Below are 27,810 nucleotides of genomic sequence, written 5' to 3' on the forward strand. Positions count from 1 at the left end.
TCTTCTCAGGGGCCTGAGTTCCAGCTCCATGGGAAACTCATTGGAGCTTCTAAGTTGCAATGCTTCCCTTTGTTCCTCTAGTCCTAAGGGTCTAGCTGCTTCCTGCAGGAACTTTCCCATTTCTAAGACAGATTGACTTAACCTTCTCACTCTCCCATCAATCAATCACCTAACACCTAGTTAGCTGTGCTCTGTCTCTTGATGGGACTCAATCAGATCAGGCATGGCACCATGCTATGCACATATGGACTCTTGGTGGATGCTCACAGAGAACATTTCTTCCTCTCTGGGTTTGAGAAACCGAGGTCCATTGCCCAGGGAGAGCTGAAGCTGGACTGCCCAGGGCAGTTCTGCCCCACCTGCTGCTGGTCCATTCCCTCAGTGTAAACTAGAAGCTGGGTATAGCGGCCATCCCACACGCGGGGTAGGTGATGCTAGGAGCCACCTCTCTCAGGGTGAAGAGGGGTGTTGTGGAGGTGAACCCTCACAGGAACCACGGGGTTACAGAGGGAGCACACCAGCCCAGCACTGGGGGGGTTGGAGGGTGGGGAGTGAAGGACGCACAGGTAGGGAGGCACTGAGTGGGTGGAGACGCAGTTTCCATCTACTGTTTATTGGACACCTACAGTAGCCAAGCCCTGGGCGGACCTGCTTATACTTATGTAATCGCCAGCCTCACAATAACCAGGGGAGGTAGGTGTTCTGACCATGGCGGACACAGTGCGTCCCGGCTGGAGCTACTCGGCGCTGTGGACGCGCTGGTGCTGAATGAGCTTGGTGCTCTGGTGGAAGCGGCGGCCACAGTCCTGGCAGGCGAAGGGCTTCTCTCGTCGGTGGGTGCGCAGATGCTGCGTGAGCGTGGGCCGCTGGCGGAAGGCCTTGCCACACTCAGGGCATGCGTAGGGCCGTTCGCCCGTGTGGATGCGCCGGTGCTGGGTGAGGTTGGCGTGCTGCCGAAAGCTCTGGCCGCACTCGGGGCAGGCGAAGGGCCGTTCGCCCGTGTGGATGCGCTGGTGCTCGGTGAGCCGCGAGACCTGCGTGAAGCCCAGGCCGCACTCACCGCAGTGGTAGGGCTTTTCGCCGGTGTGTGTCCTCTGATGACGCGTGAGCTTGAGGCGCTGGCTGAAGCGCTGGCCACACTCGGGGCAGGCAAAGGGTTTCTCGCCCGTGTGTACGCGGAGATGCTGCGTGAGCGTAGGCCGCTGGCGGAAGGCCTTGCCACACTCGGCGCAGGCGAAGGGCCGCTCCCCGGTGTGGATGCGCCGGTGCTGCGTCAGGTTGGAGCGCTGCCGGAAGCTCTGGCCGCACTCGGCACAGGCGAAGGGCCGCTCGCCACTGTGCACGCGCCGGTGCTGCAGCAGCACTGAGCGGCGGCCGAAGCGCTCGCCGCACTCGACGCAGCCAAAGGACTTGTCGCCCGTGTGTACCGCCTGGTGCTCCAGTAGCACGGCGCGCCGCGCGAAGCTCTCGCGGCACTCGCTGCACGGAAAGGGGCCGGGAGGCTCGGGCGCACCAGGAGGGGCCGGGGGCGTAGCGCCAGGGCCCGGGGGATCGCCGTGGATGCGCTGGTGTTGCAGCAGATTGGAGCGCTGCCGGAAGCTCTGGCCGCACTCAGCGCAACGGAAAGGCTGTTCGCCCGTGTGCACTCTCCGATGCTCTTCCAGGCGCGCGCTGCGCACGAAGCCCTGGCCACAGTCGCCGCACACGAACGGCCGCTCCTCGGTGTGCGTAAGCTGGTGGCGCAGCAGGTGCGAGCTGCGGCTGAAGCTGCGGCCGCACTCGCTGCACACGAATGGTCGCTCACCCGTGTGGATCTTCTGGTGCCTCAGCAGGTTGCTGCGTTGGCTGAACACCTTGCCACATACATCGCAACGGCCGCCCCTAACCACCCCGCCCCCAGTGCTGGGGCGGCCCCGGCTCCGGCCCCTGGGGGAGCGCCAGCGGGTGGTGACCAGAGCAGGGCCCACACCCCGGCAGGGATCCTCGTCCGTGGGGTCCTGTTCACTCCTCAGATCGCTGGGGAGCAGAAGCGCATGCGCAAAGCCACCTTCGCGGGAGGGTGATTGGATCTGGCCAGAAAGGCCAGCCATGCCGAGGTCCCAGGGGACGTGGAGGTGAGGGCTTACACTACCTGGACCTGCGGAGATGCTGTCTAGCTGCAGCGCAAACCCTGCATACACAAGGGGACCATTCATTCATGACAGAATGCCCACCGTGCCGGGACCCACTTCATCCCTGGGGACACAGTGTGAACTACAGGGACCTGAAACTGACCAAAGAGGCAGACGGAGGCGACAAATGCAGGGGTAGGGATTCTATCTGTACAGACTTCCCTGATGAGGTGATAATGAGACAGAACCCAGCACAAGGAGGAAGACTGGGCTATGTGAAAAAGCTTTCTAGGTCTGATTTAAGTTGGAAAAAATCGTTTTTGGAAGGGCTGTAGGGCAAGCGTGGGGGCATTGTCTAGGTGGAAAATGATGGTCTCAGCAAATGCAGGGAAGTGGGTGGGTCTCGGAGGCTGGAGGTGGAGCCAACAGAAAGAGGGTGCAGGCTCCTGGATAGTGGTCTGGGGTTTGGATGTGCCTTGCTTGTGATGTCTGTGGGGCATCTGAGGAACACAGACTTCATGAAGGCTGTGGGGAAACGTGAGCAAGGGCTCTAGGGCATACACATGGCACACAGAACCCAGGGCCTGCAAGTGATCAACACAGGGGTGGGTATCTACAGAGGAGAGAAGTGGGTCCCAGCCACACTGTGAGCACTCCAGCGTCAGACGCTGGGTGAAGCAGGAGGCACCAGCAACTCCAACTGAGAATCAGGGCCTGGAGAAGGCGGAAGCCTGGAGGAGGTTAAATCAAGAAGACTGAGAGAGCAGTGAGGGCTTTTAGTGCTGAGAGAAAATCCATAAGTTGCCAAAGAAAAGTCAGATAAACTAGAATACATCAAAGGAAATCAGCAAAAACCACATCAGAGTCAAAAGACAAATGGCCAAAAAACAAAAAAAAATTAAAAAAGGACAAATGGCAAACCAAAAAACTCTCCACAGGCAAAAAGGGCTAATTAACCTCCTAAGTAAAGAGCTACAATAAATCAGTAAGAAAGATCAATAACCTCATAGACACATGGGCAAAGGATGTGAACAGGACAGGAAATGTAACTAATGCTTATATCCCATAAAATACACTCCATCTCCTCCTAGTAAGAAAAATGCACCTTAGGGCTGAACTCATCTGCCATTTCCACACCCTGACTGCAGGGACCCAAGTGTTCCTATGTATTGCTGGTAAGCATAAATGGGAAGACAGTGTGGTAAAATCCATCAAAACAGCAAATGTCCCACACTTTGTTCAAGTAATTCCATTTTTAGGTACTTCTTCAACAGTTGTGTTCCTCCTTGTACTAAGTGACCTACATACAAGGTTTTCAATGGTGTGTCCACAGTGAGCCACAGTGGGGTTCTGTGTAGCTACCCAAAGATGTAGAGCACTTGCTGCTGTGTACTTAAGTTGGAAGATGCACAAAAAATGCCAGATGTGGAACAGGGTGGAGATTAAGCATCCATGTGTGTGTTTTTTTTTGTTTTTTGTTTTTTTTTGAGACTGAGTCTTGCTCTGTCGCCCAGGCTGGAGTGCAGTGGTGTGATCTCGGCTCACTGCAACCTCTGCCTCCCGGGTTCAAGCGATTCTGCTGCTTCATCTTCCTGAGTAGCTGGGATTATAGGCGTGCACCACCATGCCTGGCTGTTTTTTTTTTTTTTTTTTTTTTTTTTTTTTGGAGACGTAGTTTTGCTCTTGTTGCCCAGGTTGGAGTGCAATGGCGTGTTCTCTGCTCACCGCAAACCTCCATCTCCTGGGTTCAAGCGGTTCTTCTGCCTCAGTCTCCCGAGTAGCTGGGATTACAGGCATGCACCACCACACCCGGCTAATTTTGTATTTTTAGTAGAGACAGGGTTTCTCCATGTTGGTCAGGCTGGTCTCGAACTCCCGACCTCAGGTGATCTGCCCACCTCAGCCTCCCAAAGTGCTGGGATTGCAGGCGTGAGCCACCGCACCTAGCCAATTTTTTGTATTTTTAGTAGAGACATGGTTTCACCATGTTGGCCAGGCTGGTCTCGATCTCCTGACCTCATATGATCCACCCGCCTCGCCTTCCCAAAGTGCTGGGATTACAGCTGTGAGCCACCACGCCCAGCCCGTGTGTGTGTGTGTGTGTGCGCACTTGAGACGGAGTCTCGCTGTGTCGCCCAGGCTGGAGTGTAGTGGCGCCATCTCAGCTCACTGCAAGCTCCGCCTCCCGGGTTCACGCCATTCTCCTGCCTCAGCCACCCGAGTAGATGGGACTACAAGCACCCGCCACCACGTCTGACTAATATTTTGTATTTTTAGTAGAGACGGGGTTTCGCCGTGTTAGCCAGGATGGTCTCGATCTCCTGACCTCGTGATCTGCCCGCCTTGGCCTCCCAAAGTGCTGGGATTACAGGCATGAGCTGCCGCGCCGGGCCCATGTGTGTTTTAAAGGAGAGGAATGGGGCTGGGCACAGTGGCTCACGCCTGTAATCCCAGCACTTTGGGAGGCTGAGGCGGGTGGATCACGAGGTCAGGAGATCGAGACCATCATGGCTAACACGGCGAAACCCCGTCTCTACTAAAAATACAAAATATTTAGCCAGGCGTGGTGGCCGGCGCCTGTAGTCCCAGCTACTCGGGAGGCTGAGGCAGGAGAATGTCGTGAACCCGGGAGGCGGAGCTTGCAGTGAGTCGAGATTGTGCCACTGCACTCCAGCCTGGGCGACAGAGCCAGACTCCGTCTCAAAAAAAAAAAGAAAAGGAATGGGCCAGGCATGGTGGCTCACGCCTGTGATCCCGGCACTTTGGCAGGCAAAGGTGGGCGGATCACCTGAGGTCGGGAGTTCCAGACCAGCCTGACCAACATGGGGAAACCCCGTCTCTACTAAAAAAAATACAAAATTAGCTGGGTGTGGTGGCGCATGACTGTAATCTCAGCTACTTGGGAGGCTGAGGCAGGAGAATGGCTTGAACCGGGAGGTGGAGGTTGCAGTGAGCCGAGATCGCGCCGCCATTGCACTCCAGCCTGGGCAACAAGAGCGAAATTCCATCTCAAAAGAAAAAAAAAAGGGAATGAATATGTGTCTGGGAATGTCTTTGCTTCTGTATGTACAGAATCTTTTTACAAAGACACATAAGAAACAAGCAATGTTGGCTGCTGGAGAGTAAGACTGTGTGGCCCAGGCAGGGAAGGGGCATTCCACTGTATACTGTCTTGTGCCTTTTGAATTTCCTAACATATGAATGTATTAGCTATTCAGAATAGTCTCCTGATGAAGACATAAAAAGACCTCTCTGAGCCAGGTGTGGTGGCTTGAGCCTGTAATTGCAGCTACTTGGAAAGCTGAAGCAGGAGGATCACTTGAGGTCAGGAGTTCAAGACCAGCCTGGGCAGAACAGCAAAACCCTGTCCTTTAAATAAATAAAGCAAGACTCCATTTCATAAATAAATAGATAGATAAACCTCTGGCTGCAAAGAAAAGGCACAGTTATATTCCCAAGACTCTTTTTTTTTTTTTTTTTTTTTTGAGACTGGGTCTCACCCCCATTGCCCAGACTGGTGTGCACTGGCACCATCTCAGCTCACTGCAGCCTTGACTTCCCTGGCTTGGGTGATTCTCCCACCTCAGCCTCCCAAGTAGCTGGGACTACAAGTACGTGCCACCATGCCCAGCTAGTTTTTTGTATTATTTTTTAGTAGAGACAGGGTTTTGCCATGTTGCCCAGGATGGTCTCGAACTCTTGGACTCAAACAATCCACCTGCCTCCGCCTCCCAAAGTGCTGGGATTACAGGCATGAGCGACTGCGCCTGGCTAAGAAGATTCTAAAAACTCAGGAGTTGGAGGTACCTGGTACTTCTGGCCATGCAAGTGAATGAGCAGGGCACCAGCCAGGCTGGAGAGGCTGTTGCAGAAGCAGATGCTGGGCAGGGCTACTGCTGTGGGCTCTGTCTGCACAGAATTCTGAGCCAACAGTATGCACTGCCATGACTTACTTCTGGATTTCTTCTCCCATCCTGGCAGAAGGCTATGTTAAGGGTGAGAAACCGTACTGAGAAAGTCAGGGTTATTAGGTAAACAGTCCCATTGGATGCTGAGATGTCAATCTCTTTCCCAAGGATGCTGGCAGGAGGCTGAAGTTACCTTCTTGTAGGATTCAGACGATGGAACGAAACATGCTTGCAGGGAGAGTGCCCCCAAACTGGCGTAGCCACATTGCCCTATGGATCTGTTTGCAGCATCCACTCATACTCAAGCTGCTTGCTCACATACCCTAAGAAAAGGGTCTCCTTGGGGAGTGGGGTTCCCCTATGTCCCTTCCAGCCAGTAAGCCCCACATCTACCTGCTCAGAGCTGTCAGCCAGATTTGTGGTGCCCCTCTCTTGCATATAAGCCAACAACTAGGAGAGAATAGAGAACACACTGTTTTTTTAAAAAAGTTACTGCTGTTCTCAGAGAAATAAGGAAAGACATTGTAAATGAAAGAACAACAGGAGGCAGCTAAAAAGATGAACATTCAGAGAATAAAAACACTCTTGGAAAGTAAAAATATGCTACAAGAGAGACCAGATGAAGTAGCTCATGCCTGTAATCCCAGCACTCTGGGAGGCTGAGGTGGGAGCATCACTTGAAGCCAGGAATTTAAGACCAGCCCTGGCAACATAGTGAGAACCTGTTTCTACAAAAAAATAAAAAAATTAAAAATGAGCCAGGCACAGTGACACATGCCTGCAGTCCCAGATACTTGGGAGGCTGAGGCGAGAGGATCACTTGAGCCCAGGAGTTCGAGGTTACAGTAAGCTATGATGGTACCACTGTGCTCTAGTCTGTGAAATAGTGAGACCCCCCCCCCCACCAGAAAAAAAGCTACCAGAAATGAAAATCTTAACAGAAGGTCTGAAAGATACAAGTGAGAAAATTTCCAGGAAAATAGAGTAGAAAGACAAAGGAATGGAAAATTGGAGTGAAAAGATAAGAACATTAAAGGACCCATCCCAGATGCCAATAGCCAAGTAAGACGCATCCCAGAAACAGGGAGCAGAGCAATAGAAGGGAAGGAAATAAAAAAAAATTTCAAGGCAGTTTCCCAGAACTGAGAGATGTGAATTTCAAACTGAAAAAGCTCACCAACAATAGTGATAAAAAAAGGTCTGTGACTGTACTAATAAAAAGAATTCTTCCAGCCAAACTTCAATCTAATGTTGAGGGCTAGACAATGTGTTTCAGATATGGGACATGTAAGAATTTTATCTTCCACACCAGAACACCCAGAAAGCTCCACCAAAACAAAGGTGTGAACTAAGAAAGAGGAGACCCTGGGTCTCAGGAACAGGAAGGAACATAACAGAAGGTGGGTTGTAGGAGGAGCCTGGATGATGCCAGACAAAGGTGGTGGCTGAGAGGTAGATGGCGGGGGCCTCTGGTCCGTAATGCCTGGATGATTGGGCAGGATCCCTATCCTGTGTCAAGGTCCCTCCTGCCCACCTGCTCTGTCTACTAACCTGCTGTCCTTGTCAGGTCCCAGCCCTACCTGTCCTGATGCCTGATCAGCAGGATGCAAGCCCAGGAGGCCATCCAGGATACCAGGACTGGGAGAGAATGTGGGTACGGGGAATACTCGCCCTGCTTGCAAAAGGTTTTACTAGGGTGGGGAGTTTCTAGAAAGTAGAGGGGCTGTGGGAATCAGTGGTAGTGGTGGGTGGCTTTTTTTGAGGGCAGAAGATGCTAGAGGAGGTTGAACCTTATAGGGGATGATCTAGGGAATGGGGGACCTTGGGGATGCTGGAGTAAGAGGGCTGCCTGCGTAGGGCCAGGAGTGGGGTCGGCAGAGATGGTGCTGTCCATGCGGAGGGCCTAGCCCCCACCACACCCCATCTCACTTACCTGGGGAGAAGATGCCCCCAGCTTCCTCATGCCACAGGGCCCTGGGGTGCTCCCTCCATGAGGGACCCTCAGGCCCAGGCTTGCTGTGGGGAAAGGCCTGGTCCAGCACGGTCCCACATCTCTGAAATCACAGTGGTCACTGCTCATCTGTGCCTGGCTGGGCTCAGGGAGGGACCTACCTGACCCCACCCAGCAACTTCCAGGGAAAGGAGGAGAACATGGACCTGGGCAGGACTTACCTGGGCCTCCTCAGGCAGGAGGGTGGGTACAGACTCCTGGGTGGCAGCTAGAGGCCCAGACTCCAGGAAATCTAGAGAGGAAAACTGGTATCAGGCAGCCTGAGTGAGTTTCCACCCCACTGCCCTTCTTAGTGGTGTGCCAGGTGCTGGGATGCAGAGAGGTGGGATTCTTGGTTGTGGGCTTGGGTTGGGGAGGGCAGTGCAGGGTAGCTGAGGGCCCAGCTCAGGGGCTGGGTGAAGCAGAGTACCCTGGAAGGCCGGGGGTTGAGCTGCAGTGGGATGAGATGGGCTGAGGTTTGTGCCCCTGTAGCCGTATGTGAACCATGGGGCAAGGTGGTCAGCGGGGGTCAGAGGTATTGTACAAGGGTCCACATAGGAATGGCAGGGTGTGAGCAGCTAGTTCAGGTGCCCTGCCTGGGAGGTGAAAGGGGTCATACCCCTAACACTACGAGGTCCTCCCTCAGCAGCTCCTAATTATACCTCTGCCTGCTGTCTGTTCCCCAGTGACAAGCACATATTGCCTAACGCATCTCCTTGGGGACTGAACACCACATGCCATCCGTACTGGGAAACCCCAACAGCCTGCTCCATGCCATGGGGTTCGTGTGTACAGGGCTGTGGCAGTCAGGCTTGGTGTATGAGGGGTAGTGACAGCACTGGCTGCGGTGGAGGGGAGACCTGACTGGGTAGAATGTGGGGGCTGCTGGCAGATGGAAACCATTCCATTTATAACAAACCTGGCCCAGTGGACTTCAGACTGACTGCTCAGGCCAGGTTCCCTGGCCCACCCAACCAGACCTTAGGCGCGCCCACCGTGCATGCCCTCACCTGAGTCCTCTGTAACCTCTGGCTCCTCTTTCACCTGCAGGCCCAGTGGTGATTCCTGCATAGTCCTAGGAGGTGTCTTGGGCCCAGGCTCTGGAGTTGGAGGCTCAGTTTCAGGTACGGGCTGGAAACTGGAGGGCTCCATCTTCTCTGATAGGACCTCCTGGCCCTGCACCTGGACTGTGACCTGGGGAGGTGCCCCCACCATCAGAAGTCCTACCAGAGAGTAAGGCTGGCCGCAACCTGGGGTTTGTGGGCGCCCATCCCACTGCAGGATCCCAGGGGCCTGCCTTGTAAATACCTACTGACCAGGTCCTCCCAGGACCTACCTCCCCTAGGCCCTGAGCAAAGAATGAAGGGACCACCTGCAGTCCCTCCCCTGCTCTGACACTGTGGCCTTCCAGTACCTTCCCCATATCCCCCTAGCCTGCAGCTCCTATGTCCACGTGACTGCAGGTGATGCAGGAACGGGCTGGGGAGTCTGGCCCTGGAATCCCTCTGCCCTGGGCAGCCTTGCACAGGGTCTCTGTTGCAGGTGGCCACTTCTGTACCACAAGGGAGAACGTGTGTCTGGCAAAGCATGGTGCTACCCAGGGTGAGGCCGAGCTGGATGATGCTCCAGTCCTGAACCCCACTCATGGACACTCACTCACCCATCTCCGGGGTCCGCCCGGCTCCCGGCGCAGCCCATCTACTAGGGCAGCAGCCTCCTCGGGGCTGCCTGGCCGCTGCCCCTGCACACGGGCCTGGATCTCAGGGGGCAGTGCGCCCAGGAACTGCTCCAGCACCAACAGCTCCAGCATCTGCTCCTTGGAGCGTACCTCTGGACGCAGCCACTGGCGACACAGCTCTCGGAGCTGGGCCAGGGCCTCTTGGGGCCCTGTGGCCTCCTCATAGCGGAAGCACCGGAAACGCAGGCGTGCAGCTTCAGGGCCTGGGTCCCATAAGGCAGCCTCACCCTCCTCCTCAGAGTCCTCTAGCTTCACCATGACAGGCCCCTCATCTTCTGGGGGTGCTCGGTCTGGGGAGCCCAGCACCGCAGGCCTCATAGAGGGTACCAGGTCAGGTATCTGAGGCCAGTGTCTGCCCCTGGTGAAGAAATAGGATGAGGTTGTTGCAAAAGGAGTACAGTGAATGCTTCACTGCCTAGTCTATGCTGTACCGTTTGATCCTCAGACCTACCCCATGTGGAAGGCAGATGAGGAAACAGGCAAAGAAAGGCCATCTACAACCCACAGACTTATGCAGCTGGAAGCCCTCCCTTAGCCACCTGTATCCCTGGTCTTCTCTCCGCTTGGGCCTGTGCAAAGTCTCTGATAGTCTCCCTGCTCCAAACACAGGCTTTTTTTTTTTTTTCTTTGAGACATGCTGTCAGTCAGTTGCCCAGGCTGAAGTGCAGTGGCGAGATCATGCGTCACTGCAGACTTGACCTCCCGGGCTCCAGAGATCGGCCTCCCAAGTAGCTGAGACAACAGGTGTGTGCCACGACATCCGGCTAATTTCTTAATTTTTCTGTAGGGATGGGATCTTACTATGTTGCCTAGGCTGTTCTTGAACTCCTGGGCTCAAGCAGATGATCCTCTTGCCTTGACCTCCCAAAGTGCTGGGACTTACAGGTTTGTTCCACCATGCCGGCCCACAGGCTGTTTTTTAGGACTAGAAGACACTTCTCTCCCCTGTATCCTTCCCTTCTTCTACATGTGCAACCTCATTCCTGCGCTACAGCTCTCTCTTTACCAGGTGGATGGCATCTATACACCTACAGCCTGGGCATCAGCATCACTGCTGGCATCTCCCCCTACCCAACGCCAGCCCTTACTTCACCTTCTACTCTCTCATCTACTTCGATGTGGCTCCTCAGTTGGGCCCCACCATCATTCCCCTCCCAGCTTGGAAGCCTCACTCCACCTAATCCTCCATGTCAACCTGTGCAGTCACTTGTATGGCTCAGCTCCCAGGCAGCACCCTCTCTCCCTACTCAGCCCCATCTTCTAAGCCCAACATCACACTACGCAATGCCCCATCTCAGCTTCCTGATTTAGCTGGGGTTGGAAGGGGATGGGGGAGCTTCGCAATGGGTGGGGGGGCGGCAAAGGCTCCAAGACTGCTGGAACAGGAGCCTGCAAGGAAGTCCCGAGGTTCTGATTCCGCCCATCTTCAGATCACTGTGCCTTCGAGAACTTGTTTCCTCATTTGCAAGTGGGGCTGACCTCCCTCCTCGCGCTGTTCCTTCTGCAGCTGCGGCTTTAGGAAGGAATCTGCGTTTATGAAGGGGATGGCACCGCAGAATCATTCCCCCGTGGGTGGCATCGATTTCGAGGGCCGCCTCATCCTGGGGGCCAAGCCTCCACTCTTCAAGGTGCCAAGTCAACCTGAAACCCTGGGAGAGACTTGGGTCATAGCCAAGATGGCAGGTACCTACGGAGGGTCCCGAAATACACTTCCCAGAAGTCCAGGCGGCAACTTCCGCTCCAGGGTGCCAAGGTAGGTCCTGACGACGCCTAGGCAACCGGGGGCGGGGCTCCCAAAGCCTGTCGTCGTGGCAACGAGTAGTGATTGACAAGCCTCTCGCTCTAGCCCTGGGCGCTCCCGCAAGGACTGCCCGGATTCGTTCCCCGCGCTTCCGGTCTCACTGGGGAGCCGGAATCCCCGAGTCTGCAGCCACCGCCCCCGTCCACACGCTAGCCCTCCCGGTTAAGGGGACCCCGCCCTCACCTCTGCGCTCAGCGGGCCGCTCCGCGCTCCTGAGCACGCGCAGTCTTCGACTTCCCCCTCCCGCTGGACTACGTCTCCCAGGATGCTCCGCGCACCAGCTCGAGCGCCTCCTTGCCCTTCCCCCACCCTCGCCCCCGTTTCTACACCCTCTCCTCCCTTCCCCTAGCGGTGGTCGCAATGATCAGGTCATACTCCTGGCCGCTTCTTCCCATGCTCCCCGCCTCGAATCCGTGCGTCGGCATGCGCAAGCCTCTCGGGTACGACAGACGGCAGCACCGCCTACCAGATCGCGCATGCCCCCCACCACGTTTTCCTCAATTCTCTACGGGCCTTCCTGAGATTAGCAGGATCCTGCACCAATCACGGCCGTCATTAGAACTCCGTCGGTGCCCCACCGCGTCTCCATGGCAACTCCCTACAGGAAGGGGCCTCTGCTACTTCCTAGACCGCAAAATGGAGAAAGGCTTGGCCCGATGCTTTCCGGCAGATGTAGTCAGCAGGCCCTTCGTGTGTACGTGCGCGCGCGGCGCGATGACGTTCCTCTGTGCTCATGGGCGAGGGGCGGGCCCTGAACGTCTCCATGGTAACCTTGGGACACGACTCGACATCGCCTGGGTAACCCGGAGACGCGGCGGGCGTTGAAAATGCAATGGGGCATGTGGGATGAGGAGGTGGGGAAGGGTACTGGGGCAGAGAGATGCCGATCGATAGAAACAGCGAGGAGAGAGGGAGAGAGACCAGAGACTCAAGGGCAAAGAGAGACGAAGGACCGGCGGGAGGAAGAGAGAGAGAGACAGAGAGACAGACTCACAGACTGGGAGGACCGGAGACTCGACGCGAGGAGAGACAGTGAAAATAAGTGAACAAACATAGAGACACGGGTCCAAGTTATAAGAGGGCTGAGTGGATCAGAGGGTCAGGGCCGGGCAAACAGGTGTCAGAACAGTTAGCAAGAGAGAGGCAGATCAGAAAGGGATGCAGATGAAAGAGACACAAAGAAGGAAACGCAGAATGGGTTCACAGAGACAAGAAATGCAGATATCCAGACTCAAGAGGTAGACAAGAAGGAAGAGGGACAGAAACAAGAGGGGAGAAAAGGGACAGAAATTAGAGATACAGTAAGATGGATTGACAGTTTTCAAAGACCTAGAGAAAGATGACAGCACGAAGAGAGACAGGGAGAATCCGAGGTAAAACTGTTAGGAAAACTTAGGAGTCCAGATGCTGTCCAGTTATATGCTACCTTGTACAGGTTGATAGGTTGCAAATGCTTTCTGTCCAGTGTATCGCTTTGTAGCTCACTAAGCAGTTTTGTATCCAACTTTGTGCTTTTATTTCAGTGTTTTTCTTTTTCTTTCTTTCTTTCTTTTTTTTTTTTTTTTTGACGGAGTCTCGCTGTTGCCAGACTGGAGTGCAGTGGCACGATCTCGGCTCACCGCAACCTCCGTCTCCCAGGTTCAAGCGATTCTCCTGCCTCAGCCTTCCGAGTAGCTGGGACTGCAGGCTGCTCCACCACACCCGGCTGATTTTTGTATTTTCAGTAGAGATGGGGTTTTACCATGTTGGCCAGACTGGTCTTGACCTCCAGACCTCTGGTGATCCGCCCACCTCGGCCTCCCAAATTGCTGGAATTACAGGTGTGAGCCACCGCGGCCGGCCAGTGTTTATTCTTCCTTTCCTGTCTTCCTAGAATCATCTTGCTGCTTCCCTCAGTACGGTAAATAAATCTTTGACACATGCTCACTGAGAGTCATGTTTTTAACTGTTTTGAAATTATATTTGGCAGTCTGAAGGGAACCTGTTCTCCGGGCTAGGGGACAAACAGGGAAAAAGAAAATAGTGACACATACCCAGGAAAGGAAGGAGGAAGGGAGGGTGATGTAAGACAAAGACATTAGGCGGCGAGAAAGCCAGCCTTTGGTCAGAAGCAGCTTCTGGCGCCCCTGGCTGGACTCTGTGCGGTGCGGCCTCGTTGCCAAACTACATTTTCCGGCAGTACCCGGGACGCCGGCCGCAGAGCGGAGAGCGTCGCAAGGGGCGGGCCTGACGCAGCCTCCTCCCTGCCCGGCCGTCGCCAGGCAACCTTCCCCCTTCGCGGCCGAGATGGACCCTGGGCTCGGCGTCCTCCGGAAAACTGCACTGTGAGGCGGGGCGATGGGGAAGGGCCGAAGCCCCGCCAGCCCAGCTAAAGCAGACGGCTCGCACTGCGACCCGAAGGTGAGGTTGATCGGCCGCGCTGGGGCCCCGGCTTCGGGGCAGGAGCTGCAGCCCCTCCTCTTGGTTCGGTCGGGGAACTGGGATATGAGGCCACTGTGTCCGCAGCTGGCACGCACCCGAGTGGGCCAATCGGAGCCTTCGGCGGCCCCACGGCTCTCTGGGAAATGTAGACCCGCTAGACGGGACGGTACCCGCCTCAGACCATACTGCGCAGGTGCTGATCTGAGTCTGGGTCCCTCCTGGGTCGAGGAGTTCTTTGGCCCAGTTCTTCGTGGAGGCGTGTTCGCCCGGCCCTAAGGTCCCTTGCGGGCCTTCTCGGTCTCACAGCGCGTGTCCGCTGTTCGTTCCCCTTCCCTCCTCTGTCTTGGAAATGTGGTCTTGAGGGAGGAGCTTGGTCATCCACCCAGACTTCGTGAGGCCCCCGGGCTTGGGGCTGCCTGTTGAGAGTGGGAGGGAGAGAATGTGTGAATGTGTGGATGAATTAATTTGCAATTATGGGAGCGCAGGCGAAGGTGTGAATGTGGGAGAGAGAAGGATGGGCCCAAGAGTGGTTCAGATTTCGGGGCTTTCCCCGATTTCAAAGCTTGAGTTTGAGCCTTCCCCATGTCCACCCGCCTTTCCCTGTCACTCTAGCTGAGGGCCCTGTGTGCTGTGCCTCCTTGTTTCAAGGCAGGTGCATGGTCCATGGAGGTACTCATCATAGGTGTAGTCATTCCACAAAGAACGGTCAGGCGGCATTTGTTCCTTTTTTCCTTCCTTCCTCCCTCCCTTCCTACCTCCCTTCCTCCCTCCCTCCCTTCCTCCCTCTCTCCTTCTCTTCCTTCCTCCCTCCCTCCTTTCCTCCCTTCCTTCCTTTCCTTCCTTCGTTCCTGTCTTTTTTCCTTCCTTCCTTCCCTCCCTCCTTCCTTCCTTCCTTTCCTTCCTTCCTTTCCTTCCCTTCCTTTCTTCTATCTTTTTTTTTTTTTTTGAGATGGGAGTCTTGCTCTGTCGCCCAGGCTGGAGTGCAGTGGCGTGATCTCGGCTCACTGCAACCTCCGCCTCCCGGGTTCAACCAATTCTCCTGCCTCAGCCCCACCGAGTAGCTGGGATTACAGGCACACGCCACCATGCCCAACTGATTATTATTATTATTATTATTATTATTTATTATTTTTTTTTGAGATGGAGTCTTGCTCTTGTCGCCCAGGCTGGAGTGCAATGGCAGGATCTGGCCTCACTGCAGCCTCTGCCTCCCTGGTTCAAGCGATTCTCCTGCCTCAGCCTCCCAAGTAGCTGGAATTACAGGCGCATGCCACCATGCCCGGATAATTTTTGTATTATTATTATTATTATTTTTTGAGACGAAGTCTTGCTCTTGTCGCCCAGGCTGGAGTGCAATGGCAGAATCTTGGATCACTGCAGCCTCTGCCTCGCCTCCCTGGTTCAAGCAATTCTCCTGCCTCAGCCTCCCGAGTAGCTGGGATTACAGGCACCCACTACCACGCCTGGCTAATTTTTGTATTTTTAATACAGACATGGTTTCGCCATGTTGGCCAGGCTGGTCTGGAACTCCTGACCTCGTGATCCGCCTGCCTCAGCCTCCCAAAGTGCTGGGATTACAGGCGTGAGCCACTGTGCCTGGCCTGTTCCTGTTTTTCACAAGCACAGTTTTTAAAAAAAATTTTTACTGTTTTGACCAGGTGTTACATTCACATGGTTCAAAGTGTAAAAGAGACAAGGTGAGACAGACACACAATAAATAAATAAATAACGGTGGGGGACGGCCCTGTCTCATAAGGTTGTGTTTGAAAAGAACTGCAGAAGGTGAGGGGAAAAAGCCATGCAGATAACAGGGAAGAGTGCCTGCTCTGGGCCAAAGGAACCACAGGAACAAAAGTCCCTTTGTAGCTGGCACAGTGGCTCACGCCTGTAATCCCAACACTTTGGGAGGCCGAGACAGGTGGATCACTTGAGGTCAGGAGTTTGAGACCAGCTTGGCCAACATTGGTAAAACCCTGTCTCTACTGAAAATACAAAAATCAGCTGGGCATGGTGGCACACACCTGTAGTCCTAGCACTTGGGAAGCTGAGGCAGGAGAATTGCTTGAACCTGGGAGGCAGAGGTTGCAGTGAGCCAAGACTGTGCCATTGCATTCCGGCCTGGGCGGCAGAGCGAGACTCTGTCTCAACAAACAAACAAAACAAAAAAAGCCCCTTTGCTCTGTCTGGAAGATGTGGTCAGGAGTGAGCAGAGTAGAGGAGGAGGCTTTGAGTCTTACAGAGGAGGCAGTGAGGACTGTGGCTTTTACTTGAAGGCCTGGGAGGGCTCCAACAGAGGTCAGGATCTGACTTAGGTTCACTGAATCATTCTTGATCTGGTATGGAGAACCATCATCCCCTTCTATCCTTGGGTACTCCACGGTGGTGGTACCAATTAGGGACGGCCCTGCAGGATGTACCTGGGTGTCCTGCCACCTGCCATCTGTGTCTGGGTGGAGCCCCAGTGCCCTGAGAGCAGTGAGGAGGCTATGGCGCTGGTGGAGGACTTCACCCAGATGTTGAAGACTGGTGAGCCACAGGGGTCCAGGGGTTGGCCAGAGGGATAGGGGAATCTATGAGGGATCACAGCTCATGACCTTGGGCCCTGAGTGTCTCCCTCCATCTGCCTAGGCCCTCAATATCCCTGTCTTGGGGAGGAGGACCTAGAAGCTGTGACGCATTTGGAGACTTCTGCAGCCTCTGAGCCCCCCAAAGGCATGAGCTTGAGGTTGATGTGACTTCTCCTCTCTCGGGGTAGACCAGGCTTCCTTTCCCATCCTTCTTTCCTTCCCCGCAAGGTCACTAAGTGCCTGCCATATGCCAGGCCCTATTGGTCCAGCAGGGAAAGACACTTGGCATTCATGGAGCCTAGTCTGGTTGGAGAAATGGACCATGAGACCATCAGTCACAATTTAGGTATCCTTTCCCTGAAGGAGGTGGGGGGAAGAGGAGGTGAGCACAGAGACTGGCCTGGCAGGGAGCAGCTTTGTAGTTTCCAGTGTCTAACATCTTCACTGTGAGCTTGGGTTCCACACGTGTGTATGCGTTTGTGCTTGGGAGGGGGTGACAACTACAAGATATGAGAGAAGGGTGGTTACAGCCACCATTCATCCTGGCATTTGTTCCTCTGTTCACTCGATTACTCATGCATGACTGTGCAGTGTCTTCTGTCTACTCGATTCTCTGTCAGGAGGTAGAAACTATATCACTTTTTTTTAAAAGCACACCTTTACCAAGTTATAATTGACATACCAAAAAAGTATACAATTCGGGTATTTTTAGTGTATTCACAAGGTTGTACAGCTATCAGCACCATTTAATACCAGAATTTAATCACAACCAAAAGAAACCTCATGCCCATTAGTAGTCACCCATCAGCCCCCTCCTCTAAGCTCCCGGCAATCACTAATCTGCTTTGTGTCTCTATGGATTTGCTTATTCTGGACATTTCATTAAATGGAATCATACTTTATGTGGCCTTTTATGTCTGGCTTCTCTCAGAGCATAATGTTTTCGAGGTTCACCCATGTTTTAACATGTCAGAACTTCATTTTTATGAGCAAATGATATTCCATTGCATGGATATGACCCATTTTGTTTATTCATGTATTCTTTGATCAGCATTTGGCTTGTTTTTACTTTTCGGCTATTATGAATAATGCTGCTATGGATGTTCATGTACATGTTTTTGTCTGGATGTTTGTTTTCATTTCTCTTGGTTGTATACCTAGAAGTGGAATTGCTGGGTCATATGATAACACTATTTGACCTTTTGAGGAACTGCTAACACACCACTTGTTTTAACAGAGGGAAGTTAAGGTAAAAAATGTTACCGAGATATTGAAGGAGTAAAAAAGTACAAAAAGAACCCTAAGATGTCATGTTGGTAGGAACTTCAGGGAACAACATCCATTCCTAGAGCTTTATGAACAAAGGGAAGGGGTTGGGTTTAGTCTTTGAGAGAAGCTCAAAGGAGGGGAACGTGGTGGTGGGGGCACTGGGATCCAGATCCCTGGGGAGGTGTTGCTGCGGGCTGACGCTGGGGTCTCCACAGAGCCTTCATGAAGCTGATTCTACACATATTGGAAAAGCTGCAAGCTGGCTTCAGCTACTGCTAAGGGGATTGAAAGCCTTGCTTTTGCAGGACTGGTTTTTCCTTACACATGAATATGAGGGGCAGGGGAGACATCTTGGATGCATATATCTATAGTCACTGTGGGGTGTTGTTTTTTTTTTTCTGCAGTGCTGGGCTCTATTTTCTTTCCTTCCTTCCTTCCTTTCCTTCCTTCCTTCCTTCCTTCCTTCCTTCCTTCCTTCCTTCCTTCCTTCCTTCCTTCCTTCCCTCTCTCTTTCTTTCTTTCTTTGACGGAGTTTTGCTCTTGTTGCTCAGGCTGGAATGCAATGGTACAATCTCGCCTCACTGCAACCTCCACTTCCCGGGTTTAACCGATTCTCCTGCCTCAGCTCCCAAGTAGCTAGGATTACAGGCATGCACCATCACACCTGGCTTATTTTATATTTTTAGTAGAGACAGGGTTTCTCCATGTTGGTCAGGCTGGTCTCGAACTCCTGAACTTGGTTGATCCGCCTGCCTTTGCCTCCCAAAGTGCTAGGATTACAGGCATGAGCCACTGCACCCAGCCATGGGCTCTATTTTCTAAGCATGTCCACCAGCATTTGAGGCAGGGTGTCTCCTGAACAATAGCTAGCATATGCCTGCTCCTTAAGGACTAGCCCCCAGTTCTGGTTCCCAGTGTCCCATTGAACAGATGCCTAGATAATATGCACTCTAAATAGGGATTTTGGGCTGGGTACGATGGCTCACGTCTGTAATCCTAGCACTTTGGGAGGCTGAGGTAGGTGGATCACCTGAGGTCAGGAGTTCAAGACCAGCCTGGCCTATATGGCGAAACCCTGTCTCTACTAAAAATACAAAAATTAGCCAGGCATTGCTGGGCGCGGTGGCTTGCGCCTGTAATCCCAGCAATTTGGGAGGCTGAGGCGGGCGTATCACCTGAGGTCAGGAGTTCGAGACCAGCCTGGCCAACATGGTGAAACCCCGTCTCTACTTAAAATACAAAAATTAGCCGGGCGTGGTGGTACGCACCTATAATCCCAGCTACTCGGGAGGCTGAGGCAGGAGAAATCACTTGAACCCGGGAGGCAGAGGTTGCAGTGAGCCGAGATTGCCCCATTGCACTCCAGCCTGGGGGACAAGAGCGAGACTTCATCTAAAAATAAACAAAAATTAACCAGGCATGGTGGCGGGCGCCTATAATTCCAGCTACTCGGAAGGCTGAGGGGGGAGAAGTTAGGGTTAGGGTTAGGCTGAGGGGGGTGATTTGGAAACCCGATGTTCAGTGTGAGGGGCAGGGAAAGCTTATAAAGTCCTAGTGTGTTTACAGAAGCTTGCTGCATTCCTGAGAGTGAAGTTAGTTTAGTGTATGGGGCAAACATCCAGTGGGAAGTGAGCCCTGTGACCCTAATATGGCCCGAATCTGCTCCCTAAAGAGAGAGACTTGGTAAATTATCTTTCCCAGGTGTTACCCAAGCCTGTCGGCACTCCCCACCAGTAAGCCTTGTGTCCTCATTTTACAGCGCGAGTCATGGCTGGGGCCTTAGTGGCAACAGCGGGCTGCCATCAGCGGGCTCAGTAGCAGGAACACAAGCGCCCCCTTGCGGTGTCTGGAGGAAGCGGCGCGGACAGTCTCCCGCTCCACCGTCTCGGGCCTGAAGAGGCCGCTGAACGCTCGCGATTACTGAGGCATCTGGTAGGACCGCAAGGCCATCAACCTGCAGGTGAAGCTCGAGGCGCTGTGGCGCTTTGAAGCCGGAGAGAAGCTCAGTAGAATCGGGAAGGCGCTGGGGCTGTCCAACTCCACCTTGGCCACCATTCGTGACAACAAGGAAAAGATCTGGGCGAGTTCCCAGGAGGCCACACTGCAGGCGGCCACCAAGTTGACGCGTGGCCGCAGCCTGGTGATGGAGAACATGGAGCAGCTGCTGAGCGTGCGGATGGAGGACCAGAGCCAGCGCAACATGCCCCTCAGTGTGGTGCTCATTCGGGAGAAAGCCCACAGCCCGTTCGAGAACCGCAAGCAGGAGCAGGGCGAGGGCGCCTAGCCCGAGAGCTTCGGGGCCGGTCGAGGGTGATTCGCTGGCTTCAAGGCGCGCCACAGCTTGAGCAGCATCGGGGCCAGCGGCCCAAGAACCCAGCGTGCAAGAACCCAGCGTTAATGCGCAGGGTGATCCCGGAGGGCGGCTACACACTCTGGCTGGTGTTCACCATGAATAAGCTCTGGCTGGTGTTCACCATGAATAAACCCAGGTTCCTCTGTAAGCGCCTGCCGAGAGGACGTTCATTTTCCTGTGGAAGATGAGTCGGGCCCTGGGTCAAAGCCGCCGGAGACCTCCTGACCCTATTGCTCGGTGGCAACGCAGCCGGCGACTTCAAGCTGAAGGCCCTGCTGGGGTACCCCTCGGAGAACCCGTGTTTCCTCAAGGGCTCCTTCAAGCCCAACCTGCCCTTGGTGTGGTGCTCGCACAAGAAAGCCTGGGTACAGCCTGGGTGACAGAGCGAGACTCCGTCTCAAAAAAAAAAAAAAAAAAAAAAAAGCCTGGGTAACCATGAGCCTCTTCCAGGAGTGGTTCCTGCACTTCTGCTCTACAGTGGAGGGCGCTGCACCCAGTACGACCTTCCCTACAAGGGGCTGCTCATCCTGGACAGCACTCCCGGCCACCCTGGGTGTTGAGACAGAGTCTGGCTCTGTCGCGCAGGCTGGAGTGCAGTGGCGCGATCTCGGCTCTCCTGACCCCATGATCCACCCGCCTTGGCGTCCCAAAGTGCTGGGATTACAGGCGTGAGCCATGGTGCCCGGCCCTTTAATTCCCCCAATATTTTTTTATCTGCATTAACTTATTATTTCAAGTGAACTTCCATCTCAAATACATGGTTCTCAGACGCTTCCATGAACTCTCAAGTGTGACTTATTACAGCCTGGGGCTCCTTGGAGCACAGTGTGCCAGTGACCTAGTGGAAGGCCATGAGAAAGCCAGGTTCACTGTTCACTGTGCAGCATCTCCCTCCATGGTCTTCCTGGAGCCTATTCCCACTGCACTGAGCATTCCGTGTGTCCAGAGGTAGGGTTAGCAGGGATAGATGGACTTCCTGCTTATTTTCTGTTCACATTTCCACTGACCTTCAATCCTGTAGACTGCAAAGATTGAGCCAGCTGAGCCCCCAAAGAGACTCAGCAGTGCAGAATGTGGGCCTGAGTGGGAGGACTGCCCAGCCGCACACCTTCCAGCTCTGTTCCTCCCGGGCCCTGGATGCTTCTTGCCACGCTGTCCTCTGAAATGACGCTCTGCCCCAGCAGACCTGTGGTAGGTGAGCTAGTGAGGAAGCACACCTGGGCTCTTCCCACCAGGCATCCCAGCCCTGGAGTGGGGTATCCGCATGGTTGCAGGCATCCCCTGGCCAGGCCTGGGTGCCCATTCTCCCTCTCTCTTCTTGTCTCCTCCCCTCTCCCTGCTTTCTCTGCCCTGTCCTCCTTCTTTTTGCTGTTTTCCCCCGGACTCCTGCCATGCCCCCAGACTTTCTTTTTCCCACGGATATGGGCTCATTCCAAGGAAAGGGTGGCATTTGGACACAAGGCCCTAGATCCCACGATGGAGGACTGGGGGGTACCTGATGCCCCTCAGAAAGAGGCCTGCAGGGACAGCACATGGGAAAGCCATGGGGATGTGATCCATTTGGGTAAGGACTTGGGTTTCAGGGCATGAGTTGGCTTCCTTGCAGGATGCAGGTCCTTAGGTGGGTGGCCTCTGTCTCCAGCTGTAGGTCCCTGCCAGGAAGCCTCTATATGAGCCTACCTCCCTCCTGCAGGACCAGAGAGAGGTTGTTATGAACAGCCCAGGGGATTGGTTGCACTAAGCTTGTCTTGAAGCTTTTGCTGGGGAGTCCAGGTGCCCATGTCTCCCACCTGCTCTCCATACACATCTCTGCACACCTGGCTGAGGCATTCCGAGACCTAACCTCAGATAATGTGCATGTGATGAACACTCCCAAGTGGCTAGGCCTCTTGCACCTGAGCAGGTGGATTCTGCCCCAGCACTGGGGCTTTCTCTGGGCTGTCCATCATGGGTATATCTCTGGATTCCAGGATTGCTAGTTAGCACCTCACATTTGAGGGTCTGTGCTATTCAGTCTAGAATCAGAGTTGGATGAGAAATCAACTTTGACCACCACCTTTGGGGTGGCTGCATTGGCTCACACCTGTAATCTCAGCACTTTAGGAGGCCGAGGCAGGAGGATAGCTTGAGGCCAGGAGTTTGAGACTAACCGGAGCAACATAGTAAGGCCACATCTGTACAAAAAAAAGAAAGAAAAAATTACCCAGGTTTGGTGGCATGCACTTGTAGTCCCAGTTGTGGGCCGAGGATTATGCAGGTGACAAGGCAAGAGACTGAAGGCACAAACTGTTTCAGTATAATAAAGAAAATAGAATAATAATAGTCATAATTATATATAGAGATGATCATGAACAATTATCAATCATTATAATAAACATTATTAATCATTAGCTTTTATTATTACTCTTTGTTGTGTTACTAATATAACCTAGGAATAAATGGTGTGCTGAAGGGACACTGTGAGAAGTGACCTAGAAGGCAAGAGGTGAGCCTTCTGTCACACCCACATAAGGGCTGCTTGAGGGCTCCTTGGTCAAGTGGTAACGTTAGTGTCTGGGAAGCCACCGTTACTTAGCAGACCACAAAAGGGAGTCTCCTTTCCTTGGGGGAGTCAGGGAACACTCTGCTCCAGCAGCTTCTTGTGGGAGGCTGGATAGTATCCAGGCTGGCCCGCAGTCATCTGGAGGCCGAAACCCCTCCCTGTGGTGCTGTGCTTCAGTGTTCACGCTCCTTGTCCACTTTCATGCTCCTCTCACACTCCTGGTTCCTCTTTGAAGTTTGTAGTAGATTGTGGTAGAAGAAATAGTGAAAGTCTTAAAGTCTTTGATCTTTCTTATAAGTGCAGAGAAGAAACTGCTGATGTATGCTGCCTTCTCTCTCTGCTTCAGCTACCTAAAAGAGAAGGGCCCCCTGTCCTGTAATCACATGACTTGCTTCACCTTGTCAATCACTTAGAAGATTCACCCTCCTTACCCTGCCCCCTTGTCTTGCATGCAATAAATATCAGTGAGCCCAGCTGTTCGGGGCCACTACTGGTCTCCGCATCTTGATGGTAGTGTTCCCCCAGGCCCAGCTGTTTTCTCTTTATCTCTTCGTCTTGTGTCTTTATTGATTACAATCTCTTGTCTCTGCACATGGGGAGAACACCCCCTAAGCCCCGTAGGGCTGGACCCTACATCTAGTTACTCAGGAGGCTGAGGCAGGAAGGTTGAGGTTGAGCCCAGGAGGTTGAGGCTGCAGTGAGCCATGATTGTGGCACTGCACTGAAGCCTGGGTGATAGAGTGAGACCTTGTCTCAAACAGCAACAAACAAATACCGTCTTTGGGTATATTAATCAGATGGGGGGAGTCACACTGACATCAGTTGGCACCCACTGGTTAGTGTGTGCCAGGCAGGGAGACTGGGCTGTTTTCAGTAAACTGATCACAGCAGTGAGCTGTGATCGTGCCACTGTACTCCAGCCTGGGTGACAGAGTGAGACCTTATTTCCAAAAAAAAGAGAAGGCATTGGAGTTCAGCTTGTGGTTTTGACAGAGAAATAATAGGATAAATTAATGAAACAAAAATGTTAACAGTAGAGGATTAACAAAACTAAGTTTTTTTTCTAATTTCTTTTCCTTTCCTTTCCTCTTTCCCTTTCCTTCCTTCCCTTCCCCTCCCTCCCTCTCTCCCTCCCTTCCTCCCTTCCTACCTCCCTCCCTCCCTCCCTCCGTCTTCCCCTCTCCTCCCCTCCCCTTTGTATGTAAGTGTAGATGAGTGTGTCTGTGCCTTGTGTTTGTATATGTGAGTATCCACATGAGCATGCCTATGTGTATGAGTGTGTATGTCAGTGTGGTGAGTTGCTTCTGTCCACACACTTGTGTATATGAGTGTGCATGCAAGTGTGCTGAGTGTGAAAGTGTGCCTGTAGACATGTTTGCCTGTGTGTGCGTATGTGTCAAACACAGCTGTTTCTGTGTGTGAGTGTGCCTTATCTGTGTGTGTGTGCACGTGTGCACGTGAATGTGTTGAGTGTTCCTGTGTGAACACAGGTGTGTTCCTATGTGTGTTATGTGAGCATGTGCATATGTGTATTCTCGAGGGCTGAGGGACCCAGCCCTACCTTCAGCACCTGCTAACTGTCCCCACACCCACAGCGGGCCCAGCACAGGGATCACATTGTCAGGGTGACCTGGATCCTACTTGAAGCCTTTGAGCTGGGCTGTGGCTTTATCCCTGAGGCCAGGCTTCATGTCCAGATGGCCATGCCAGAGGTTGACGTGGCAGAGAAGGAGTGTGACACAGGCCAGTGGAGCGAGTGGAGCCAGCCTGTGTGCTTCCAGGCTCCCCAGAGACAAGGTGGGTGCTGCTGTGGCTGCTGCACTTCCAGAATCTGGGCTGGGTGTCTTCTCCCCTGATGACCTCACTCCTCCACCCTTTCACACTCCTGGAAGCCCCTCCCTGAGGCAGCCATGCCCCAGTTGACTTGCTTCCTCTGAAGGTCTGAGGTCTATAGGGAGGACACAAGCTCCTGCCCTAACACATCTCTGCACACCTGGTGTTCTTAGGGTTAGGGTCCGGGTTCAGGTGAGGGTTCGGGTTGGGGCTAGGGCGAGGGCGATGGCTAGGGCGAGGGCGAGGGCTAGGGTCAGGGTTAGGGGCTAGGGTCAGGGTCGGGGCTAGGGTCAGGGTTAGGGGCTAGGGTCAGGGTCGGGGCTAGGGTCAGGGTCGGGGCTAGGGTCAGGGTTGGGGCTAGGGTCAGGGTTGGGGCTAGGGTCAGGGTCGGGGCTAGGGTCAGGGTCGGGGCTAGGGTCAGGGTTAGGGGCTAGGGTCAGGGTCGGGGTCAGGGTCAGAGTTAGGGGTGAGGGTCAGGGTCGGGGTCAGGGTCAGGGTTAGGGGTTAGAGTCAGGGTTGGGGTCAGGGTTAGGGGTTAGAGTCAGGGTCGGGGTCGGGGTCAGGGTCGGGGTCAGGGTTGGGGTCGGGGTTAGGGTCGGGGTCGGGGTCGAGGTCGGTGTCAGGGTCGGGGTTGGGGTTAGGGTCGGGGTCGGGGTCAGGGTCGGGGTCAGGGTCAGGGTCGGGGTCGGGGTTAGGGTAGGGTTAGGGTCACGGTGAGGGTGAGGGTGAGGGTTGGATTAGGGTTAGGGTTCGGGTGAGGGTGAGGGTGAGGGTGAGGGTTAGGGTGAGGGTGAGGGTTAGGGGTTAGGGGTTAGGGGTTAGGGTTAGGGTTAGATTACAATTTCTAACCTGTTTTATTTTGTTTTTTTTCTGAGACAGGGTCTCCCTCTGTTGTCCAAGGCTGGAGTGTAGTAGTGCTATCGCAGCTGACTGCAGCCTCAACCTTCCAGGCTGAAGCGATCCTCCCACCTCAACCTCCCACATGGCTGAGACTACAGGTGCTTGCCACTATGCCCAAGTAATATTTGGTATTTTTGTATACGTGGATTCCAGAGGGGTGACAGCGAAACGTGAGTAAGCATGGATTTTGGTATATGCAGACATGGGGGGCTGGAACTAATTCTGTATACTGAGGGACGGCGACTGTATATGTTTTTACAATTACGCTGTAGGATACATACTGTTGCATAGCCTTGAAAATAATTTTTAATTGAGTGGAATAATAATAATATTGCTAAAAGTAGCAGCTGGCCAGGTGTGGTGGCTCACACTGGCAATCGCAACACTTTGGGAGGCTGAGGCAGGAGGATGGCTTGAGGCCAAGAGTTTGCGATAGGCCTTGGAAACAAAGGGGGAGTCACCATCCCTACAGAAAAATACATGAATTAGCCTAGTGTGGTGGCATGTTCCTGTAGTCCCAGCTACTTGGGAGGCTGAGGTGGGAGGATCACTTGAGCCCAGGGAGGCTGAGACTGCAGTGAGTCATGATCAGGCCTCTGCACTCCAGCCTGGGTGACAGAGTGAGACCCTGTCTCAAAACAACAAAAAAGTAGCAGCTAACATCAACTGACCTTTTATACCAGGTGCCTATTGATATCATAGTTTAATTTCTTAGAACTGTTTCTTATTTCACTTACCAACTCTGTCTTCAGTTACTCCCAGATTTTTACTGTGTGTGTACAGATGACCTTTTGTTTAGATTGAACTGTCTCCCCAGAAGTAAGATTACTGTGAGTCATGGTGAATGGACATTCTCATTACCCTTGATGTAAATTGACAGGGTTTTGGGTGCCTCCCAGCTATAATCTTAGCACTTTGGGAGGCTAAGAGAGGAGGATTGCTTGAGGCCAAGAGTTGGAGGAGGCAGTATGGCAGTATGGTGAGACCCTGTCTCCATTATTTTAAAAAATTGACAGGCTTTACCCGGGAAGGCTTATACACAATTTAAACACCTCTCATAGTATAAGAAAGTGCCCATTTCACTGCACCTTTGCCAGCACAGGGTATTATAATTTAGTAAGTCATTTTTTGTTTGATTATTTTAAATAGACAAAAGACCTCATGTTACTTTACTTGTCACATTTCAACATCTTTCCTCAGCTTATTAGCTCTATTTCTTTTCTGTCTGTAAACGGTTGTTGTTGTTTTGTTCTTTGAGACAGGGTCTTGCTCTGTCACCAGGCTGGAATGTAGTGGCATAATCATGCCTCACTGCAGCCTTGACCTCCCAGGCTCAAACTTCAGCATTCCGAGTAGCTGGGACTACAAGTGTGCACCACCACTCCCAGCTAACTTTTTTATTTTTTTTGGATAGAGACAGGGTCTCACTGTGTTGTCCAGACCGGTCTCTAGCTCCTGGCCTTAAGCAATCCTCCTGCATTAGCTTCTCAAATTGCTGGAATTTCAGGCATGAGCCACCATGCCTGGCCTGGGCTAGTCCTGTATTCTCTAGAGTTCTCTTTACTTTGTGCTAGCCAATCTCTCATTATGCTGTTCACCTGTTATAATGAATAATTCTCTGTATTAAATTTTACCACTTTAAACTTTTGAGTGGTTTATGCTTCCTGATTGGACTCTGACTAATATGTTAGGAAGGGTCCCAGGAGATAAACCCACACAGATGGGATTTGGGCATAGGTTTGGTTTCCCAGGGGGCAGTGCTGAGCTCTTTGCCAGTGGGAAATGGGATGCTGGTGATTTCCAGTAGGTGACCTCACAGTGACTCAAGCTACCACTTACTGTTGATTGTGACGAAATGCCAGCTGAGGCACATGCCTTGGGAGCTAAGTGGTTGCTGCCCTTGACCACTATGAAGACTGGTTTGGGAAGGGTCGCTTTGGATGCACTTGAGCAGGGGTCCCCAACCCCTGAGCCATGGAGCCGCAAGGAGCCACACAGCAGGAGGTGAGTGGTGTCGAGTGAGGGAGTGAGGGAAGCTTCGTCTGTATTTACAGCCACTCCCCTTTGCTCACATTCCCGCCTGAGCTCCACCTTCTCAGATGAGCAGCAGCATTAGATTCTCATAGGAGAACGCACCCTGTTGTGAACCGTGCATGTGAGGGATCCAGGTTGCGCTGTGCTTATGAGTATCTAATACCTATTGATCTGTCACTTTCTGCATCACGCTCAGGTGGGACCATCCAGTTTCAGGAAAACAAGCTTAACACGCCCACTGATTCTACATTATGGTGAGTTCTATAATTATTTTATTATATATTCCAGTGTAATAATGGAAATGAAGTGCCTAATAAACGTAAATGTGCTTCAATCTTTTGGC

General features: G+C 53.1%; 2 protein-coding genes across 23 annotated transcripts in view; one reads left to right on the plus strand and one right to left on the minus strand.

Annotated features, from left to right (window-relative positions):
* Nucleotides 1-597: 597 nt before the first annotated feature.
* On the minus strand, nt 598-12,002 carry MZF1 (myeloid zinc finger 1). 3 transcript variants are annotated; one of them, XM_055370874.2, is made up of 6 exons: nt 11,924-12,002; nt 9,670-10,105; nt 9,020-9,203; nt 8,192-8,262; nt 7,953-8,073; nt 598-2,170 (listed from the first exon to the last, which is right to left on the minus strand). In XM_055370874.2, the coding sequence occupies exons 1-6, from the start codon at nt 11,971-11,973 to the stop codon at nt 738-740; spliced, it is 2,295 nt and encodes a 764-aa protein (XP_055226849.1). In that variant the 5' UTR covers nt 11,974-12,002; the 3' UTR covers nt 598-737. The 3 variants fall into 3 exon arrangements, with proteins under 3 accessions (XP_055226849.1, XP_018870953.3, XP_063557815.1); XM_019015408.4 differs by lacking the exon at nt 11,924-12,002 and adding an exon at nt 11,227-11,390; XM_063701745.1 differs by lacking the exons at nt 9,670-10,105; nt 11,924-12,002 and adding an exon at nt 9,424-9,506.
* A 246-nt stretch (nt 12,003-12,248) lies between these two features.
* The window catches only part of LOC129528748 (decreased expression in renal and prostate cancer protein-like), a 90,630-nt gene continuing 75,068 nt past the window's right edge, over nt 12,249-27,810 (plus strand). For 6 of the 20 annotated variants that reach the window (XM_063701767.1, XM_063701746.1, XM_063701748.1 and 3 more), the window contains exons 1-6: nt 12,249-13,948; nt 19,565-21,349; nt 23,912-23,942; nt 24,296-24,497; nt 25,413-25,603; nt 27,238-27,721. The gene's annotated coding sequence lies outside the window, so the exon portion shown is untranslated. Of the gene's footprint in view, nt 13,949-19,564; nt 21,354-23,911; nt 24,498-25,412; nt 25,604-27,237; nt 27,722-27,810 lie in introns of all 20 variants that reach the window. The other 14 variants (XM_063701754.1, XM_063701750.1, XM_063701757.1 and 11 more) reach the window with 14 other exon arrangements.

This window comes from Gorilla gorilla, chromosome 20 (genome assembly GCF_029281585.2).
Source record: "Gorilla gorilla gorilla isolate KB3781 chromosome 20, NHGRI_mGorGor1-v2.1_pri, whole genome shotgun sequence".
NCBI lineage: Eukaryota > Metazoa > Chordata > Mammalia > Primates > Hominidae > Gorilla > Gorilla gorilla.

What these genes read in the sequence shown, in the direction of transcription:
- MZF1 (XM_019015408.4), bottom strand. Translation starts at nt 11,309, where the DNA reads ATGATTCTGCGGTGCCATCCCCTTCATAAACGCAGATTCCTTCCTAAA. An exon ending in AGAGGTTACAGAGGACTCAG is followed by an intron (nt 8,263 to 9,019) that starts GTGAGGGCATGC and finishes TTTCCTCTCTAG; the next exon opens with ATTTCCTGGAGTCTGGGCCT. An exon ending in TGGGGGCATCTTCTCCCCAG is followed by an intron (nt 2,171 to 7,952) that starts GTAAGTGAGATG and finishes TTGTGTATGCAG; the next exon opens with GGTTTGCGCTGCAGCTAGAC.